General features: G+C 36.9%; 1 protein-coding gene across 1 annotated transcript in view; it reads left to right on the top strand.

The window, feature by feature from the left end:
* The window catches only part of LOC131148896 (uncharacterized), a 75,085-nt gene that overhangs the window by 42,329 nt on the left and 11,562 nt on the right, over nt 1–21,194 (top strand). Inside the window, exon 8 of the mRNA XM_058098856.1 lies at nt 3,987–4,214. Within this exon, the coding sequence (XP_057954839.1) occupies nt 3,987–4,214 (228 nt within the window). The remainder of the gene's footprint in view (nt 1–3,986; nt 4,215–21,194) is intronic.

Here is a 21,194-nt window from a genome sequence, read left to right as displayed (position 1 = left end):
GGATTTTGCCTCCAAGGACAGAGGATGACTTTTTTTTTTTAATGAGGGAGAAAGCTGTGAGCATAGCATCACTCCAAAAAACTTTGGGAACATTCATTTGATACAATAAGGTACGAGTGACTTCAGGAATATGTCTGTTTTTTTTGCTCTGCAACCCCATTTTGTTGTGGAGTGTGGGCACAAGAGGATTGATGGATCATACCAGAGCTAGTCATATAAGTACTGAATTGGGTACTAAAGTACTACTTAGCATTATCACTACAAAGTATCCTGACTGACATATCAAATTGAGTCCTTATTTGGGAACAAGAGGCACAAAAGATATCAAACAACTCGGAACAATCTTTCATCAAGTATAATCAAGTTATACTCAAATGTAACAAAGTACCGAAACCCCAACTTTGATGTGACCCAACTAGGACCCCAAATATCGGAATGGACTAACATGAAAGGACTAACCACTCATTTGTCGACTCGGGAAGCAAAGGGAACACGATGATGCTTGCCCAACTGACATGACTCACACTCAAGATTAGACACATAACTCAATGTAGGAACCAACTGTTTCAACTTGTCCAAGGATGGATGACCAAGGTGACCATGGATTTGAAGTGGTGTAGCTGCAACTGTGCAGGCAATGGGTGGAGAAGGCGACTCAAAGTAGTAAAGTCTATGAGCCTCATGTCTTGTGCCAATTGTCTTTCTTGTCTTCAGATCTTGAATAACCACAAAATTAGGAAAGAATGTGACAGAACAATTTAGTGACTTTGTAAAGCTTACTAATTGACATGAAATCGGAAGGAGATTTAGGAATGTATAAAGCAGAAGAGAGAGAGATGGAAAGAGTAGGATTTACTGTTTCTATCCCCTTAATAGCAATAGTGGACCCATTAGCAAGGGTAACTTGATGTATATTTTTAGGATATTGGAGATCAGAAAAGAAGTTGGTTGCACCTGTTATATGGTCAGTGGCAACATAATCGATAACCCAAGGACTAGTAGGAAGGATTCCAGATGACATACAGACTATAGGATTATCTTTTTGGGCAAAATACGCAATGTGAGAAGATGCTTGTTGAGATGACTGATACTGTAGAAGCCTTGAATACTCCTCCTTTGATATAGTTACAGTATGTGATTCACTCAAACAAGTGATTAACGAAGGAAACATACTTTGGGGATTTGCAAATTTCTTCCCAACATTCACAAACTCGGACCTATGACCATAAGATTAATTGTTGGAACAATCGGAACGACCACGAACAAGGTTTCAAACAAAGCCCCAAGAAAGCAACTCACAGCATTGAAACAATCCTGAAAGTGGCTTCACGCGCTGGCACGTGGCACACTGCCTGGAGGTGGGATTTCAGTGGTTGGCAGATCGGCAGTGTCTGTGGGTGACTATGGTGTTGGTTTTGACAAATCTATAGTGGATTTGATCTTCTCGAACTGGCAGTGTCGCCCAGAAACTCCAGTGACTGGTCTGAATTTCTGCTGCTGCTGGCTGTTTTCTAGGGTTATAGTATCACTGAAAAATATTCTATGATGATAGACATGCAGCAGATTTTCTGTTTCAGGCTTCGTTTTGATGGTGGTGGTAACACTTAGGGTATAGGTTTCAGAATCATGCTCCGATTCCATGTTGAATAATTGGGTAAAATGGAAGCCCTAAACTCAATGGTAGGTCTCTCCCTCTATTAATAATATATGTCAAGTACAATGGGAATGACCATAATACCCTTACTAACTTACACTTATTACAAACCAAACTCTTAACAATTAATAATAATGCTAAATGACTAAATAACCATTAACAGTTTCCAACTCCCTACCCCCAAAAAAAAACTTCAATTCAGTGAATCACAAGGTCTCAATATCCACTTAAAAAAAAGAAAAAAAACTCAATTACTCTTATTTACATCCTCCACCATTTCATTAGTGACCAAAGCAGCATTCCTTGTTAACCTTTGAACTTGCTCTGGGAACTGACAGAGTCTTAATATTTCTCTCAATCTTTTAGGCAACACATCTTTGGGGGAGAATCTTTATTTATTTATATATTTATTTTTTTTGGGGGAGGGGGTTCGAATAGAAAAGTCAATTTTTTTAGAAAAACTGAAGATGCAGAGAGGAGGATAAAGTAAACAAGAAGAAGGGAAAAAACAGAAAACAGAAAAAAAATCCAATCTAAGATGCCAATGAGATCTGCTGAAAACTTATCGATCAAACATGAAACACTTAGAAACAACCAGAACTCTGGAAGTGTAGAAGAGCAAGCACAAAAGAAGCAGGACAGACTATTCTGTCCCAAAACAGCTGCTTGGACAAAGAATGACCATTCAACATATGAGCATTCCTCTCCATCCAAATGCTAAAAGCACTTTGAAGACTGCACAAATCCACAATCTTCTAGCATCATCACGACTTCCAAAACCTAAAAAATGTAAGCACCTGATGTTTCAAAAATTCCAAGTTAGAGAACTATGAAAAAAAAAAGGAAAGACAAGAATGTCAGTTACCAAAATGCATCTGACAAACATTGGGAGATAAATCCTTAGGATGTTCCCTAATCTGCAACCGATTTAAGGATGCCAATGGAACAAATGCATTTACATTTGATGGAACCCTAACCCTCAAAATTCGATTGACAGGGGAAACATTACTACGTGAATGAGTTAAATGAGAGGAAAACCATCTAGAATGAGATTGAAAAGAATCCAATAAAGTGAGCATTGAAGACAGCTCTATGGATTTTTAATCATTAAGACTTCTGTAAAGATGCAAACTCTAAGAAACTAAATTTACCTTTAACAACCAGGAAAGTTGTGTTATGTTAATCAAATGGTGAAAGCTCAAAATAAGTTTCTTTTAAAACTTCTTTGTAGCACTTCTAGTAAAACCTTGTGTTAGGAGCTTCCCAGAACTGAAAACGGTTTTGGCCTAAGAGGTGGAGCATTGGGAGCAGTTTAACTGCTATTGTTCAAAAGTTTCATGGTAGAAAGATTTTTGAACATGTGTTTTAATGTTTTTATATTTATAGTCACTACAGTATTACCCCAAGAAGAGGAAGATGAGTTTTCTTTTTTGGATTTACTGCTCAGGGAGCTTATTTAATACATGGGCTTTGTTTTAGATGCCAGCTAAGCAGTTTAGGTAAGGGCTTTAGAGCCCATACACGTGGTTGGATGGGCCGAAACTATGTCATCTATCGTACAAATGTTCTAGTTCATTGGGTTCGTGGTGCAGCACATGCTCTAAATGAAGCATGTTTGGGGTGTGCTTAATAGTTATATTGGTGAAATGCATAATTCACTTGTATTTTGAGAGAGGATATTGAGGTGTTTTTAAATCTAAAGAGAGATTTTTGTTCATGAAGCAGATTGATAATCTCTCTGTAAAATTATGACGCTCCACTTTTACTTTTTCAAATATTTCGTATGGGAAAATATTGAATTAAAACTTTGGATCCCTGAATTTTGTATCATTGGTTTGTGATATTGAATTGGGTGGGAATGGGAGAGAATAAACAATTTTGAGAAGATGAAAAATGAAGTGACAAATTTGAATCAATTCTATCTAATTCAAATCCATTCCAATGTACCAAATGTTTAGTTAGTTTCTCAAGCAAAAATATACCGTGTGTTGAAATGTTTGTCGCAATTCTTGAATCAATTCTGTCCAATTCCATTCCATTGCAATGTACCAGACATTTAGTTAATGTTGTCAAACAAAAATGTACCATGTTTTGAAATGTTTTGTACCAATTCATAGCTAGCTAGGATGTGTGGGATTTTCTAGTGATTATGGGCCTAAAAATAGTTATTGGCAGGCATTGCCTGTGCCTGGTGTTGCTTGGACCATCTGCTATTGGTTATTGAGTTATTTAGCATTTTTTTTCTTCCTCTATATAGTAGCATTACTGCTATAAGTTTCTGGATATTTATTCAACTTGCTTTCTGTTGTCTGAACTCTTTTTTTATTTGCAGGAGACACTGAGGGTTAAGGATGAGGAACTCCAGAATTTGGCTAGAGACCTTCGTGCACGTGATTCAACAATTAAAGAGATAGCAGAGAAGTTGTCTGATACGGCCGAAGCGGCTGGGGCGGCAGCATCTGCAGCACACAAGATGGATGAACAAAGAAGAATGGCATGTGCAGAAATTGAGCATTTAACAAAAAATTTCAAGAAGCAGCTAGAGTCATCCATGTTGAAGGTAAACATGAATTCTCATCATTCTTGACGGTTTGATGCCTTTTCTCCTGTTTTTTTTTTTTTTCTTTTTTTAATAATTGTTTGGTTGTTTGATTTTTTTTTTTTAATTTTTTAATTTTTTGCTGATAGAGTTCCTATATTGGATTATGGAGGTGTCTTAAGTTTTGTGGAAGAGACGTTCAAAGCTGAGTGCTGTTTTTTTAACTGGATTTTGAGCAAGCGTAGAGTGAGTTAGTTATTGTGAAGGGCAGTAGAAGGGGGAGAGGTAGACCTAAAATAAATTAGAATTAGATAGTAAGTAAGGATTTAATAGCCCTGAATTTGTTGAAGGAAATTGTCCATGATTGCGTAAATTGGTAGAAAATGATTCATGTAGCCAACCCCACCTAGTGGCTCTTAAGGTTTGGTTCGTTGTTGTTGTTGTTATCTGATATGGTGTGTTGTGTCTTTTGGATAGGGAATTAGAGGAGAAAGGTTTTAGATTGTTCAAAGTTGCATGTCATATATGAGGATGTCTATGATTGTAAATAGAAAACTTAAGGGTAGTGTAGAGCCTTCAGGGGTTGAAGTTTGGGATTTTCTCTCCTTTGGTGTTTATGATAGTGGTTCATTTGTAGAATGTCTTTATATACTCAGGGGTTTGGTACAAAAGCAAAAGTTTCCGAAATGAGAATGCTAAGGTAGATGATTAGTATAACGATAAAAGATTAATTAAGGAATGCACATGTTCATGGTATGTTAGTATACCACTTGTAGAAGATAAGGCCACAAGGGAGGGGCAGATCAGATGCCTTGGGCATCTGGAATGTAGGCCAAATAGAGGAGTGACCTAATTACTGTTAGTGGCAATGGAAGGGGTAGACCCAAATTTACTTGGAATGAGGTAGTGAATAAGGATGTAATAGCCCTCAAATTGTTGGAGGAAATTGCCCATGATTGTGTAAAATTGGCGGAATAGCCAATGCCACCCAGTGGGACTGAAGGCTTGGTTTGTTGTTGTTGTTGTAGGCGTTAGGTGTGATTAAAGGGCTCTGCATCAACAGGGATGACTATTGGAAGTTTGGAACATGAAGTGGAAGTTTCTCGTCATCAATATGTTGATGGCACCATTTTCTTTTTTGATTATTATGCTGAGAAACTTTTGAAAGTGCTTGCATCAATAAAATCTTTGAAAAGATTTTAGAAATTGAAGATTAAGGGAGTAGTGTTTGGGGATTAGTATTGATTAGTGTGAGATGGAGCAGTTCATATCTTGGTTGACTGTACTTTTTTGTTTTGGAATTTGTGTTTCTCAAGTCCTCATTTAGGGGGTGATCCTTGTTTTGTGTGTTTTTAAGATCTCATGCTTGAGAGAGTAGGTAGTTGATAGAGGGTTGGAAAAGGATTTATGTTATCCTTTGGGGGTTGTATCATGCTTATTACTGTTTCTCTTTTTTGAATTCAGTCATTTAGTTGATCTAGGTTAAGAGTTAATTATGAGAACTTTTATGGTTGGTATGTGCAATAATGAGAGGGATCCTCTAGTGAGTTGGGATGTGGTTAGGTGGCATAAGTGAGAAGGGGGTTTGGGACTTGAGATTTTGGGGTCAAAAACATTGCTGGAAACACACACACACACACACACACACATATATATATATATATTTATGAAATTTCCATTTCTTTTATTATCTTAAGAGAAGCAGTCAAGTAGATAAGCTTGCAAATTTAATAGCAGTTTTGGATTCTTTCATCACTCATTTGAGGTGTAATGCGCACTGGGGCGCAAAGGGTATGTGAAGCCAAGGTTCGAGGTGAAGGTGCATGGCTCTCTAAGGCGAGGCACACATTTATTAAAATTGATTGTACAGTGCCCTATATGATGGATTATTTATCTATGAGCACTAATATTTGAATTTAAAAATACAAAAATATTCAATACCTAAAAATAAATGCATAGAAATTATTGACTACCAAGCCTAGTTCAACATAAGAAGGCGAGTATGAAGAAAATGAAATTTAAAACAAAATCATAGGCTGCATTGTTCAATATCAAAAGACAACAGTACAATAAAAGATTCCAGAATCTAAAATCTGATAGTCCTTGTCATCAATTAAGATATCATCATTTTCTTCTTCTTCACTTGACTTATTTTATCTAATATCTTCTTCTCCAGTCTCCTCTACACTGGTCTCATGGCTCACATCCTGGTCTAAGTTCCAATGTTGTAGCCCTAGCAGTGGTAGATGAAGCTCTTCCTCTAGAAGTTGAGGATGAGACATCCACACACTTGTTCTTGATCTAGTGTGATGGGTGGGCTCATCTACTCTAGCAGCAGCTCTAGAAACAAGATACCATGTCAAAGAATCATATTAAAAAAAACATTCATCTCTCAAAGTATTGTGTGAATGGCCGAATGGTTTGGCCTTGAGTTTTGTATATTATATATAGACTTTACAAGAATGCTATACATGGCAAGTAAATAAGTTCTAGCGTGATTCTAGCCCTATACATGTAAATTATAATTTGTCAAGCCCTATACATGTAAACTAAATATATGCTAACTGTATAAAATAGTGAATTTAGAAATAAGGAAATAATTGTGAGCTGAAGTAAGGAAAGAAATCTTTTGCTTTGCTTTGCTGTTTGCTGTTCCGTTGACAGCCCCACTCAAATTGATGCAGGTTGATCAACAAGCATCAATTTGATACTTAGGAAGCAATGTCGATGACAAGTGAGAGCGTTGGTGTAGATATCCGCAATTTGTAATTCAGTGGAAATATGTGGAAGAGTGACAACATGAGCTTCAAATGCTTCACGGATAGAGTGACAATTGACTTCAATATGCTTAGTGTGTTCATGATAGACAGGATTGGCTGTGATCTGGATAGCACTCATATTATCGACATGTAGAGGTGTAGGATTGGTCTCAGAAAAATCTAACTCAACAAGCAAACCTCAAAGCCAAATAATTTCAGAACAAGCAAGAGACATCTCTTTGTATTCAAATTCTGTTGATGACTTAGAAACTTTGTCTTGCTTCTTACTCTTCCAGGAGATCAATGCATCACCTAAGAACACACAATAGCCAGTGATGGAGCGATGTGTATCCGCACAACTGGCCCAATCAACATCGCTATAAGCAGCAAGGCGAGTAGAATTGCCTGTAGGGAAGAATAAACCACGGGCAGAAGTGCCCTGAACATAGCGTATGATCCTATGGACAACAGCCAAATGAAGATGACGAAGAGTCTAAAGAGACTGGCTGACTTGCTGTACAGCAAAAGAAATATCTGGTCTACCCATCAACTTCCGATATAAACTACCCACCAACTTCCGATATAAACTAGGATCAGCAAGTAAGTCACCCTCCTCTTTGCGAAGCTTGACATTTAATTCCATGGGAGTATCATCATAAGTACCCTTCTAAAGGCCAGCTGTGGCCACCAACTCACTAGCATACTTATGTTGATTGAGTGAAATACCAGAGGGACTACAATTCACCTCAATACCAAGAAAATATGTGAGAGACCCAAGATCTTTCATATGAAAGGACTCTGAGAGATGAGTCTTGAGCTGAGCAAGTAAAGTAGAATCGGAACCAGTTATCACAATATCATCGACATAAACCAAAAGAACAACAATACCCATGTCTGATTTCCGAAGAAACAATGAAGTGTCATACTTGCTCTGCTTGAATGAAAATTGTAATAAAGTGGTGTGGAATTTATCAAACTAAGCCCTCGGAGCTTGTTTAAGACCATAAAGAGAGCGATGAAACTTACACACATGTGAAGTCGGAGAGGGAAACAAGCCCTGGGGTGGCTTCATATAAATACACTCTTTAAGATCCCCATGAAGAAAAACATTCTTGACATCCATTTGTTGTAGTGGGCAATCACTGGAAGCAGCAATCGCCAAAATCGTACGAACAGTTGTCATCTTAGCCACAAGAGCAAAGGTCTCTTCATAATTGACACCATCTTCCTGATTATTCCCAAGTGCAACAAGGCGAGCTTTGTAACGATCTAGACTTCCATCAGATCGGACCTTGACTGAGTAAACCCATTTACAACCCAGAGGAACAATGGTGGGAGGACAAGGCTCAATGTCCCAGGTGTGATTGGCCTCTAGAGCGGCAATTTCTTTCTGCATAGCTTGTTGCCAACAATCATGCTTGGTAGCTTGTGAGTAGGATGTGGGAATATCTAAATTGGACAATGTAGTAGTAAGAGCTGAAACAGAATTGCCATAACTTGAAGAGGGAAACCCATACCTATCTGGGGGTACAGACACTCGAAAAAAGCAATGTCCCAAAGGCTTTGGAGGTGCTGCAATTGACTGAATCTAGAGCGTGGTAGGATCAGATATCTGATGAGCTACTGGAAGAGACTGTGGGCGGGAGCGTCGCGTATACACAATACCTGGTTTAAAACGAGAACTGACTTGATGAGGATTCGAGAACTGCTCCTCAAAGGAGGGGAGAATCACAGTAGAAGAGGAGGGTACAAAGGACACAGGAAAGAAATGTTGATTTTCAAAGAAAATAACATTCCTAGAAATGTGTGTACAATGTAATGTATGATCATAGCAAACAAATCCCTTTTGATTGATTTTCAAAGAAAATAACATTCCTAGAAATGTGTGTACAATGTAATGTATGATCATAGCAAACAAATCCCTTTTGACACACATTATATCCTCACAATGCACATCCAACAAATTGAGCAGATAATTTATGTCACTTATGAGGAGGTAAATATAGATCATTTAATAGTTTGTATGATAGATTAGGTACAAAAGAAGGGGAAAAAGATATATTTAAACTTGCTAAAGCTAGAGAAAGGAAGAGTAAGGACTTAGAAAATGTAAAATGTATAAAAAGTGAGGATGATATTGTCTTGGTTAAGGACGAAGATATTAAAGAAACATGGCGAAGTTACTTTAGTAAGTTGTTTAACTAAAACCAAATAGAAGACTTAAACTTAGAATTGTTAAATGAGGAAAAGACTAAATATATAAGATTTATTCGCAAAATTAGAGTTAATGAAGTTAAGTTTGCACTAAAAAAGATGAAAAATGGGAAAGCTATGGGACCAAATAACATCCTAATTGAAGTTTGGAAATGCTTGGGTTATAATGGAATTATATGGTTAACTAATTTATTTAATACAATTGTAAAAACTAAGAAAATGCTAGATGAATGGAGGAAAAGCACTTTAATACCTATATACAAAAATAAAGGAGATATTCAAAATTGTAATAACTATCATGGAATTAAACTTATGAGTCATACGATGAAACTATGGGAAAGGGTAGTTGAACAAAGATTTAGGTTAGAAACGAAGATCTCATAAAATCAATTTGGTTTTATGCCTGGGAGATCTACCACAACTATTTATCTTTCAAGAAGATTAATGGAAAAGTTTAGGGAAAAGAAGAGGGACTTGCATATGATATTTATTGACCTTGAGAAAGCATATGATAGGATACCTAGGGAAGTTCTATGGTGGGTTTTAGAAAAAAAGGGTGTTTGTTGTAGGTATACCGATGTCATTAAGGATATGTACGATGGAGTATTGACTAGTGTAAGGACTATAGATGGAGAAACTAGAGAATTTCCGATTACCATAGTTGTACATTAAGGATCTGCTTTGAGTCCTTATCTTTTTGCTTTAGTGATGGACCAATTGACTAAGAGTATTCAAAAGGAGGTTCCATGGTGTATGTTGTTTGCAGATGATATTGTATTAATTGACGAAATTGGGGACGGAGTAGCGGCTGAGTTAGAATTATGGAGAAATAAATAGCACTTGTAGATTTCGATACCTTGGATCTATTATGCAAGCTAAAGGAGAAATTGAAGATGATGTCATGCATAGAGTTAAAACGGGTTGGGTAAAATGGAGAAGTGCTTCAAGTGTGCTTTGTGATCATAGAATACCCTTAAAATTGAAAGGAAAGTTTAATAGGACAGCTATAAGACCAACTATGCTATATGGATTGGAATGTTGGGCGACGAAGAAACATAATATCCAAAAAGTAAAAGTTGTCGAGATGAGAATGCTTAGATGGATGAATGGTATAACATTGAAAGATAAATTAAGGAATGAACATATTCGTGGTAAGTTAGGTGTAGCTCTTATAAGATAAGGGAGAGACGACTCAGATGGTATGGACATTTGCAACGTAGGCCACATAGTGCACCTATGAGGAAGAGTGACTTAGTTACTGTGGGGGACAGTAGAAGGGGTAGGGGTAGACTTAAAATAACTTGGGAGGAGATAGTGAGTAAGGATTTAGCATCCTTGAATCTATTAAAAGAAATGGTCCGTGATCGCATAAATTGGCGGAAAAGGATTCATATAGCTGACCCCACTTAGTGGTACTAAGGCTTGGTTTTGTTGTTTGTTGTTTCATGAGGAGGTAAATGAACAAAACATACACAACGAAAGGTACGGAGGTTATTGTAACTAGGTTGCTTAGTAAATAAGTGGAAATAGGGAGACTTCATGAGTAGGACTTGAGAAGGTAAACGATTAATCAAGTAAGTAGCAGTTTTCAAAGCCTCAACCCAGAACAATGATGGAACAATCGATTCCAACAAGAGAGTACGTACCACATCTAGGAGATGACCATTTTACCGTTTGGCTACTCCATTCTGTTGGGGAGTAGTGGGACATGAACATTGATGAATAATACCTTTAGAAGCCAAAGATGCCTGAAACTCAGTAGACACATATTCACCACCAGAATCTGTGCGTAATGTCTTAATAGAAGCAGAAAATTGATTGTCAACACACATTAAAACTCAGTGAAAGTATGAAAAACCTCAGATTTAGAGCGAAAAAAGTAGACTCAAATAAATCTGCTATGATCATCAATGAAAGTCACATATTATTTAATTTTTTCATGTGAACTAACCGGGAAAGGTCCCCAAACATCACTATGGATAAGATCGAAGCACTGAGAAGCTCTACTAGCATGCAAAAGGAAGGGAAGAGTTTTGCTTTTACCAAGTTTGTAAGAGGCACACTCAAGAGATGAAGAAGAACGTTCTTTATTACCAAGTAAACCAGAGTTCAATACATGAGATAAGATCTGAGTATTGGGATGACCTAAACGACGATGCTACACCATACTAAGATCTAAAACATTATTATTATAAGCAAAAGACTTAATAGAAGAAACTGGAGAACGTGCTGGAACAGGCAAAAGTAGTGGAAACAAGACTTTAGGTCCTTTCGCGATCGGCTACCCCGTTACCTGGTCCTGCACAACACAACCATTACTAGAAAAATTAACGGCACAATTGTTTTCAATTAATTGACCAACAGAAATAAGATTCGTGGAAAGTTGAGGGGCAAGAAACACATCACTGAACTTAGAAGAGGCATCTCCGACAGCAGCTATTGGCAAAGAACTGCCATTGGCAGTCTGAATAGCAGATTGACCTGCGTAGGGCTGAACATGGCATAGGGTAGTGGGATTATTCGTCATGTAATTAGAGGCACCCGAGTCCACATACCAGATTTTAGTAGAATTGTTACCTTGGAGCCCCATTGCTGATAATGCCAAAATTAGCATCTGTTGCACCATTTCGTGTGTGCAGTAGTTTGCTGTAGGAAGGCAGGAATAGAGGAGTCACTTGAAGAAGAGCTAGGGGCCGCAAAAGTCACTGTGGGGGGTACAATAACAGAAGTCTGTAATGCCTGGGCTTGACGTTTCTGCGGGCGGATACAACAGTCTTTGATAATGTAATTCTTCTTCTTGCAATAAGAGCAGAATTTCTTGGAACAATTCGCAGCGATATGCCCAAATTCTTTGTAGCAAAAACACTGCAAGGTGTTAGAATGCACAGGCAGTCCTCGTCGTTGAGCAGCATATGCCACAGGGACAGACCCTGAACTACCATGAGATTGTGCCAGAGTAACTTGAGTACTAAGCCGTTGTTCTTCATGAAGTAACTCACCAAAACAAACATCAAGAGGAGGAACAGGAGAGCGATTTAGTAGAGACGAGCAAACAAATTCATACTCAGGGCAGAGTTTCCTAAGAAATTGATCACGATGGCTAGTCTCATGAAGACGTTGAATAATGGGAAGAGAGGCAACAGGAACATCCACAGTAACCAGATCAAAATATTTGTTCCAAAGAGTCAGAAACCCAAAATAATAGTCTTGGATGGAACGATTGTCATGTTGAAACATGGCAATCACACGCTTTAACTGAAAACGACGGGCGCCATTATCTTGATGATATACTGTTTTTAATTAAATCCACATGGATTGAGTGGTGCGATAAGGTCGCAAGTTGGAGACAATATGTGGCTCAATTGAGCCAAGAAGCCAAGACATAATCCGAGCATCAAGCACAGCCCATCAAGGACAAGCCGCTGAATCCTTGGCACCAGGCACAGCCCATGAAGGACAAGCCGTTGACTCCTTAGATTTATCAGGATTGAGTGCCCAAGCCGTGCCATCAATATGACCCCAAAGATCTTTTCCCTTCAGGTAAAGTTCAAATTGAAAAGCCCACGCAGAATAATTGTTGCCCGTAAACTTGGCACACACATGCGCGGAGTCCATGCTAAATAAAGGAGAAAATCGAGAAGCCCAAAAAAAACAGACCGTGCCGAAAGAAAAAGACCACCAGAAAATCTGGAAGCTCAAAAAATAAATCAACGCAGGTTCAAAGAAAACCAAGAACAACCTGCCTGCACTAAAAAATAAATCTTGAACCAAAAAAAACCTGCTGTGCCAAAAATCACAAGGACAGAGAAGCACCAGAAACAGCAACGGAGAGAACCAAGACCAACCTTCCTGTACTAAAAAATAAATCTTGAACCAAGAAACCTGCTGTGCCGAGAATCACAAGGACAGAAACCTGCTGTGCTGAGACAGAGAAGCACCAGAAACAGCAACAGAATGCTGTTGCCTGCACTAAAATAAATGGAAAACCAGAAAACCTGCTGTGCCGACAGCCACTCAGCCACAGAAATACCGAAAGAACATAGAACAAAAAATTCCAGAAGAGAAAAAAAAACCACAACAGCCACAGAAACGAGAGACAAACCAAGAAGACAAAAAAATTCGAAGGGGAAAAAAAACTTAGAGTCGGCTGGCTCTGATACCATGTCAAAGTATTGTGTGAATGGCCGAATGGTTTGGCCTTGAGTTCTGTATATTATATATAGACTTTACAAGAATGCTATACGTGGAAAGTAAATAAGTTCTAGCATTATCCTAGCCCTATACACATAAACTATAATCTGTCAAGCCCTATACATGTAAACTAAATATATGCTAACTGTACAAAATAATGAGTTGAGAAATAAAGAAATAATTGTGGGCTGAAGGAAAGAAATCTTTTGCTTTGCTGTTTGCTGTTCCGTTGACATCATCATCATCATCATCACTGTCATCATCATAATCAGTCTCCATCATTCTTCCAATCAACCACTCATTATGATCAATATCCTTTAGAAGAATGCATATATAGCATCATGCCTATTGTGTCAATGCCTTGAGGTTCGATTTTATTCACAAACATTAAATCATTCAAAGCCTGTTGGGCATGCCTGTTCCTGCTTTTGCTGTGAAGCTGCTAGAAGTAAAAAATAACTTAGCAAATAGAGTTATTCTAAAAAGTAGCAACAAACGAAATACTCTAGGTTCTTTTACCCATCATATCCTATTGACTCATGTGTTAGAATATGCTCAAATTTCTTTCACAACCAGTACCACAACATGTGAGGCAAAGAATTCTGGCAGCAAATTTTTCTAAGTTTGTTGATGATCCAAATGAGCTCCACCAATTCGTTGTTAGTTAAATGAATTTCAAATGAATGGCTACTAGCTAAGTAGATAAAAATTATTTTAAAGAGGAAGAGGGAGTAAAAATGCACCTAAATACTAACTAAAACCAAAGTAGTTAAAAAGCCAATTTACTTGGTGCTTTTGTCTTCCTTAGTCTCACAACCACATCATTTTCAAAGAGGCCTTGAGTGGTCTTACAAGTTGTAATTTGAAAGTTTTTCTTGCAATTCAGTCGATGACACTAAACCTTGCAATGCATTTGGGTGAACCTGCATGCTGCCTCTGTATCACTTTTCCTCGAAAAGTACCATCAACATTGTTCCTACTATTCTTATGAATCGTAGCCATCAAATATGCGTACTTCCATGCTGGATCCTTCTTTGCTGAGCTTTTAGAATCAATTTAAATCCCTAAACACAAGGAATATTTTACAATGATTTCTATATTACAGACTTTCAATAATATGCAATAGTTTTCATGCCAGAAATTCGGAACACTGCAGCACAAATGAGCAGCAGGAAAAAAGAAACAAATAAGCAGGAATCCTGGCTAAGGGGGTGTTTGCTAAAATTAAGTGTTTAGTGCTGAACACTGAATTCAAATCTTATTTTGTGGACTAGTTCTGAATTTAACTTGAACTGATCACTGATGTAAAACCTAAATTATTTTAACTATTTGATATCTAATATCTAAATCTGTGTTGTTTTTCTATTTTAACTTTCTCAATGCTTAAGAGTATAAATATTTGATATTAATGAGCAATTACATAAGCTAAAATTTTTAATTTAACATAAATAATATAGTAATTATAAATAAAAATAATGTGATTTATATTTTACAAAAATAAAATTTTTTATTTTAACTTAAATCACTTGGGTATTGAGTTTTTTTTTGTCATTTTTTTTTATAAGGGATACAATTGTTAAAGAGACCTCTAAATCTGAATTAGACATGTTTCCATGTCTGATTCTATTAGAGGAATTTTAAGAAAATTCAAAGCTGCCACCAAACTGGTTCACTTATTTATTGATCCACTTCAGGCACCTCTATTCAGAGGTCATTCAAATTAAACAAATGCCCCCTAAATGCCAAGCAGCATGAAGAGTTCATGCCACAAATTCCAGGAAATAGAGGAAAAATAGCATTCAAAATAAATGCAGCAGCCATTCCAAAAAAGGCAGGAGATTTCCGAAAAAAAAACTGCCAAGGGAAAAAAAAAGCCTCAGAGGTAGAGATGATTTGGCGAAGAGATGCAGATTAGGTCCTCACTCACCTGGCCAGAAGAAGAAAAAGAAGATGACCCAGAGAGAAGAAGAAACATGGAGCTGAGCCTCTGCCATTTGATTGGTTTGAGAAGAACTGAAGAGGAGGAAGAAAGAAGCAGAGCTCTGAAGTTTGGTGACTCTGACTGTCTGACCTGGTCGAGATCCGAAGAAGGAGACAAGGATGATGATGATGTCTTGTTTGTCTTTGAAGAAGTATGAAGAAGCTGGTATTCCTTTGAAGAAGAAGAAGCTGATAGTTGCTTCAGCCTTCAAGAAGCTGCCTAGGGCTCGATTAGGATTCTTCTTATAAGAATGATTTCGGTGTTTCTAACCCATTTAATCAATATCAGATCACATGGCTAATATTAGAAGAGAGAAAAAAATAGTGTGAGATAGCATGCAAGAGGAGCACTTTATGGAGCCTCTTGCCTATCTGTACTTCACAGCCCCTCCTACAGGTTGCCCTGCCTCAGCCCTCTTGAGGTACTATTTTGTTGCCTTTGCGCCTTACGCCTAGCACCCTGTCCCTCATGTGCAGCTTTGACTACGATAGTACTATTATTTGTTTTGTTGTAGGTGAGGAGAACTAATAAAACCACATGGTCCAAATATTTGTGTATATGCTTGGACTCTAGTGACTCAAAATTAGCATTATTATCTTCCTTCACAAGGAACTTTTGAAAACTAAGGTGTAGTCCTAAGAAAAAGGGGGAGGGGGGGGGGGTGAATTGGGTTATTAAAATTTTCTTTTAATTCTTTTTAAGAATCTTAAACCTCTTATTAATTTAGCAATCACCCAACAAAAACTTAATTGAATAATCAATCCACAAACCAATATTCAATCAATCAAATAACTAATCAACCACCAAATACCAAATCAAGATATGATATGCAACTCTTTGGCAATTCTCAGCTTTTGCAAGAACTCAGATATTGGTTTGTAGCCCTGTGTATATGAATGAATTTTGCTTGCTCTCTTAACTAAGATTTCCGCAAACGATTACACAACGTACTCCCTTTTGGGTTTCCACAAAAGTTTAATCAAACGTACTTTTTTAAGTTAAGAGTCTTCTTAATCTTGGTTTTTGATTTTCAGCAACCTGCACTTAGCATACACACCACACAATATATATATATATATATATATGCTGAAAATAAAGAGAAGGGTAAGAGTGAGACCAAGATTTTTATGAGGTTTGGCTTATCCCCAGCCTACGTCCTCGCCTTAGGCCAATACCACCTAAGGATTCCACTATAGCACTCTTTTCTGGGCTGAGCAAACCTTTACAAGTCCCTCTTTAAGGGTAGAGATCCCTCTCCAAGTGATACCCCACACTTGGTTACAGCGATCCAATAGCACTGAACCGTCAAGAAACAAGAAACAAGAAGAAGAGATATGTGTGTACAAGAATCACTCTCAGATAGAGTAGGTTAGTACAAGTATAAGCACAAAGTATACTTCAATATAAAACTCAATATAATGAAATTGAAGCTGAATGTAAATCTATCATCGGTTTGATCTTTGAAAGATTCAAACTTAAAGCTCAATTTCGGTGTGAGAAGTTCAGCAAAAACTCAATTGAAAGATCAGCAAGATGTGAGCAAGATAGCCTTTGAGAATTGAGAGCACTTAAGAGTATGTTGATTGCTAAAAATATTTCTTGGTAATGAAAATCTTTGCCTTGGGGGCTATATATAGAGTTTAAAAAGTTAATTCCTTGTTCCCCAAGCTTACTTGGAGTGTTTCTCTAATTTGCACAAAGTTTGGAGCCCAAGAAACCAATTTTTGAAACTTTTCTGTTTGTAATTTTTAAAAGACTCTCGAATGGGAGTCTCCTGTCTCACAGGGTCAGGTGCCTGTCTTAGTTTTATTTAAAAGTCAGTGTACTGGCAGGCTCCTGTCAAAACACAGTCAGTCGCCTTAGTTCACAAGGCAGGCACTTGTCACCATTTTGTCTGCCTGTCTTGAAAAATATAAAAATGTCAGTCGCCTGTGGGTTTTATGTCAGGCGCCTGAGCATTTTAAAAAAATTGTTTTTCAAGATTTTTATTTTAACAACTATTTTCTCTTGGGACCTTTATAATATATAACTTTTAGAAATTATATTTCAAGGTCTTAAAAAAATGGTTTCTAGGTCTTTGATTATCCCTAAAGAGCTTCAATGCATTTATATTGATTTTTTCTTGAAGTATTTACAAAAGACTTCCATAAGACTCTAAATCCTTCAATTCTTGAAGTCTTCATGTATGTCCTTGATTTGAGTCCATCTTGTCTTGAACTTCAACATTCTTTGAGCTTCCACAATATTTGTTGGACTTTAAGCTTTCATGGTTTTTGTCAAACTATGAGCTTTGTCACCCTTTAATTTGTTTGCTTGAATCACTTGTTTGTATATTTTCATTTACTTGATCTTGAGCTTTCTAATATGTGATTCCTGAAACATTACAACTTTGAAACATATTAAATTCCCTTGATTTGTTATCATCAAAATAAGAGTCGTAAGCCTTGTTAGGCCAACAACTTTGGTACTCCTAGTCATCTTTTATGAGAGCTACTAGTACTGCACCCAAAATTTGATAGGCCTTGCAATTAGAGCCCCATAATAAAAATTGACAAAAAAAATGCTAATTTTACTAAAAAATCAAGTTGCTTCATCTATGGAGAGTCATTGAAACTGTCAAAAATCGAAAACAATTTGATCACAATTTTACAAGATCCTTTTTGAGAATATTTTTTGCAAGATTCTGATGATCGTAAGTTTTCATATTGGAGAGTACTTAGATTTTAAATTGCTAATTTTGACTAGAAGTTATCCATGATCAATTTTTTGACTGATTTCCTTGGTATTTTGATTTCCTTGGGGAAAATTTAATAGAAGAGTGGAGGTAATATGGAACTAGGCAAGGTTGATAGAACTAGAAAAAGGTGAAAAGGTTAAGTTGGAGACAAAATTGTTTCTCTTGGTTTTGAGTGGGTGATTGCATGAAATGTGTAGGGGCCCTACAATAATTTTAACAGTTTGGGAAATAATTGATTCAATGCTTATGTCCTCCCTGCTAGGGAAAAAAAACACACACACACACACATGCGCGCGCGCGCACACACACCCACAAATGAAAAGAAATGCAAAAAGACCCACTAGCAGTTGCGACCTCTTATCCGCCCCCAAGAAGGGTCAGATTAAATAGTCTGTTCTCTGAATCAATAATTCACAGAGGGTGGGTCTAATCAGTAGTGTGAAAATTGAAAGGAAGCCTTGGAAAATGGGTTATGAAGGAGAGAGCTGTTTGCTTAATGAGAGTCAATATCAGGCTAGCAATTCTGATCAGCCTCTAAGAAGCTTTGGAGCCTGTATTTTTCAGATTATGGTGTGATTGGCAGGCAGTGCTGTTTTGATATTTGCGGTTTTTGTTTCTTATATCTTCTAAGTTCTGAGGAGGATTTTTTGTTCTCTGATTTGTACTTCTTTTCTCTTCATATATCTCTTCTTTTTCTTGGGAGCTTGGATATGTTGTCAAGTGCTCTGGCAGAAACCCTTGTTTGAGGAAGAGGTGGGTGAGTCATATGGAGGGTTGCGAGTGGGATAGGGCCTGAGCAAACTGGGGGGAAAATTGTGAACGAGGATGTGGAAAATTTTGGAGAGCTTTTTTTGGATGGCTGTTTTGAAATTAATCGAATGTCTGGTTCTTTTATTTTTAATTTTTTAAAGTTAAAATGTTGGATTAAATATTAGAAGTGGTAGTAATGCAGGACCAACCATCCAACAACCTAATACTCAATTCCAATTTGAATAAATCCTAATACATAGTGGCCTTTTATAGGCTAACAATGCTTGAAGGGAAAGGAAATAAATTAAAATCTGATTAAATCTAAATAGCAGTTTCCTAACTAAAAAGAATCTAGAATCTTAAACATATTACCCTAATAAAACTACCATAAATAAAAACAAAAAATAAAAATAAAATCATCGATATGCCGGCTGCATCCATATGCTAGCTAGCATTACCCTTGTGGAGTTCTTGCCAGGCATAGGCTCTACAGCAACATGAGTCTTTGTAGGACAATGGTGATAAGAGTTTCCTTTCTGTGCACAATTATAGAAACCCAGCAGGGAACTTTGAATCTTCTTATGGCACGTTTTGTTTGCGGAATGGAATTGAGGGGAAATGGAATCAACTTAGGAGTGGAACCCTTGTTTGAATGGAAGGGAATGACATTCCATTCCAATGTTTTGTTTAATCATGGAATCAAGTTATGAATGGAATGCCAATTCCATTCCATTGTTTGTTATGTGCAATAAAACCAGAGGAATGGAATTCTACTTATACGAATTTTACCATAATGCCCTTGTATGCTAAAATATAATATTTTAGTAATATTTTCTTTATATTTACCATAATACCCCAAGGGCCTTTACTATACAAACATCCAAATGCATAGATAATAAAAAAATGAACATGCATAGATGATAAAAAATGAACATGCATGTAAAATATGGAATTATGTTTATTTTAAATTAACATAATACCCTTGTGTGACAAAATATGATATTTAATAAATAATGCCCTCATATTTACCATAATGCCATCCCTATTACAAGCATCAAAATGCATGGGTAATCAACATGAATGGATATTATTAAATTATATTTTAATAAAATTCACCATAATGCCGTTATGTGCCAAAGTATTACAAAATGCATGGACAATCAAAATGGACATGAATGTATATACATTATGCAGTTTTAATCACATAAAATTTACGTATCACAATTATCAAAATACACACGCATACATCTACATATACATGAAGTCCATCACTGGCATCAGAGATTGGGTCAATACTCAATCCAAGAAGAGAATTAAGTGGAACCCCATTATATAAAATCATAATCCATATGGGTCAATACCCAATCCAAGAAGGGTCAATACCCAATCCTTACCTAACAAACTATAACCATGTTTATGTTTATATCTAGAAAACAAATAACAATAATCCATGAAACTCATTAACTAGTCTTAGAAAAAACAATAATTAAGATGCATCATTCTTCAACTTCAAGAAGTGTCAATTCCCAATCCTCTTGCTTCGTTAGGGATGCTAAAGAAAATATTGGTTGTTGAATGATCAAAACCAATCAAACAAGTTGCTTTATACCTTTGATTTTTTTGTGAGTCTATGTAGCTTCATTAGTTCGTCATTAATACTTTGTTGGCTGGTCAAGGAAGCAAGACCAAATGCACTAAATATTTCAGAAGACTCTCATATATCTGCACCTATGATAGCAGCAGCCTCCTTGACCATCTCACCAAGATTCTCATCAGACATCCAGTTCCTTTTTGCTTTCCTTGAACTTGCTTCAGATGGAACACTTGGGCCTCCACTAAATGATACTGATGCAGGAATGACACCTATGGTGTCACCCTTAATCTCCTTCTCAACGGCTTTGCTATTAACTTCCTCCTCCTTATCAGCAAGACTCTGTGCCTCTTCTCCTGTTGCACGGTCTTTCCCAAATACCTTGTCCAAATCATTGTAATAAGGAAAATAAGGAAAATACTTATACCTGAAACATGCTGCTTTCTTGTGAGTTTGTAAAATAAACATTTAATTATTCCAAACAACATATCATCCAACAGTTTCCACAAATCATTAGCAAAAAACCTTATGTTTTTCCAACTTCTGAACTATGCCAATGCCAACGGCGGGTTTGGGTTTCCAGTTATTGCCTATGCCAATGCCAACACCAATGCCGAGCAGTTAATTGTCTGAATTAAATTTATATTTAAGTGACAAAACAGTATAAGCACTTAAATATACAAAAGATTAAAATTCCATTTATATATCAAAATTCTACTAAATCAGTAGCATGAATAAAAATTATTAATGTTTTGCATAGCACCTCAGTTGCATGAGA

Source organism: Malania oleifera, chromosome 2 (assembly GCF_029873635.1).
Source record: "Malania oleifera isolate guangnan ecotype guangnan chromosome 2, ASM2987363v1, whole genome shotgun sequence".
NCBI classification, from domain to species: Eukaryota; Viridiplantae; Streptophyta; class Magnoliopsida; order Santalales; family Ximeniaceae; genus Malania; species Malania oleifera.
The sequence above is the reverse complement of the archived record's forward strand: the minus strand, read 5'-3'. Positions and strand labels throughout refer to the sequence as shown.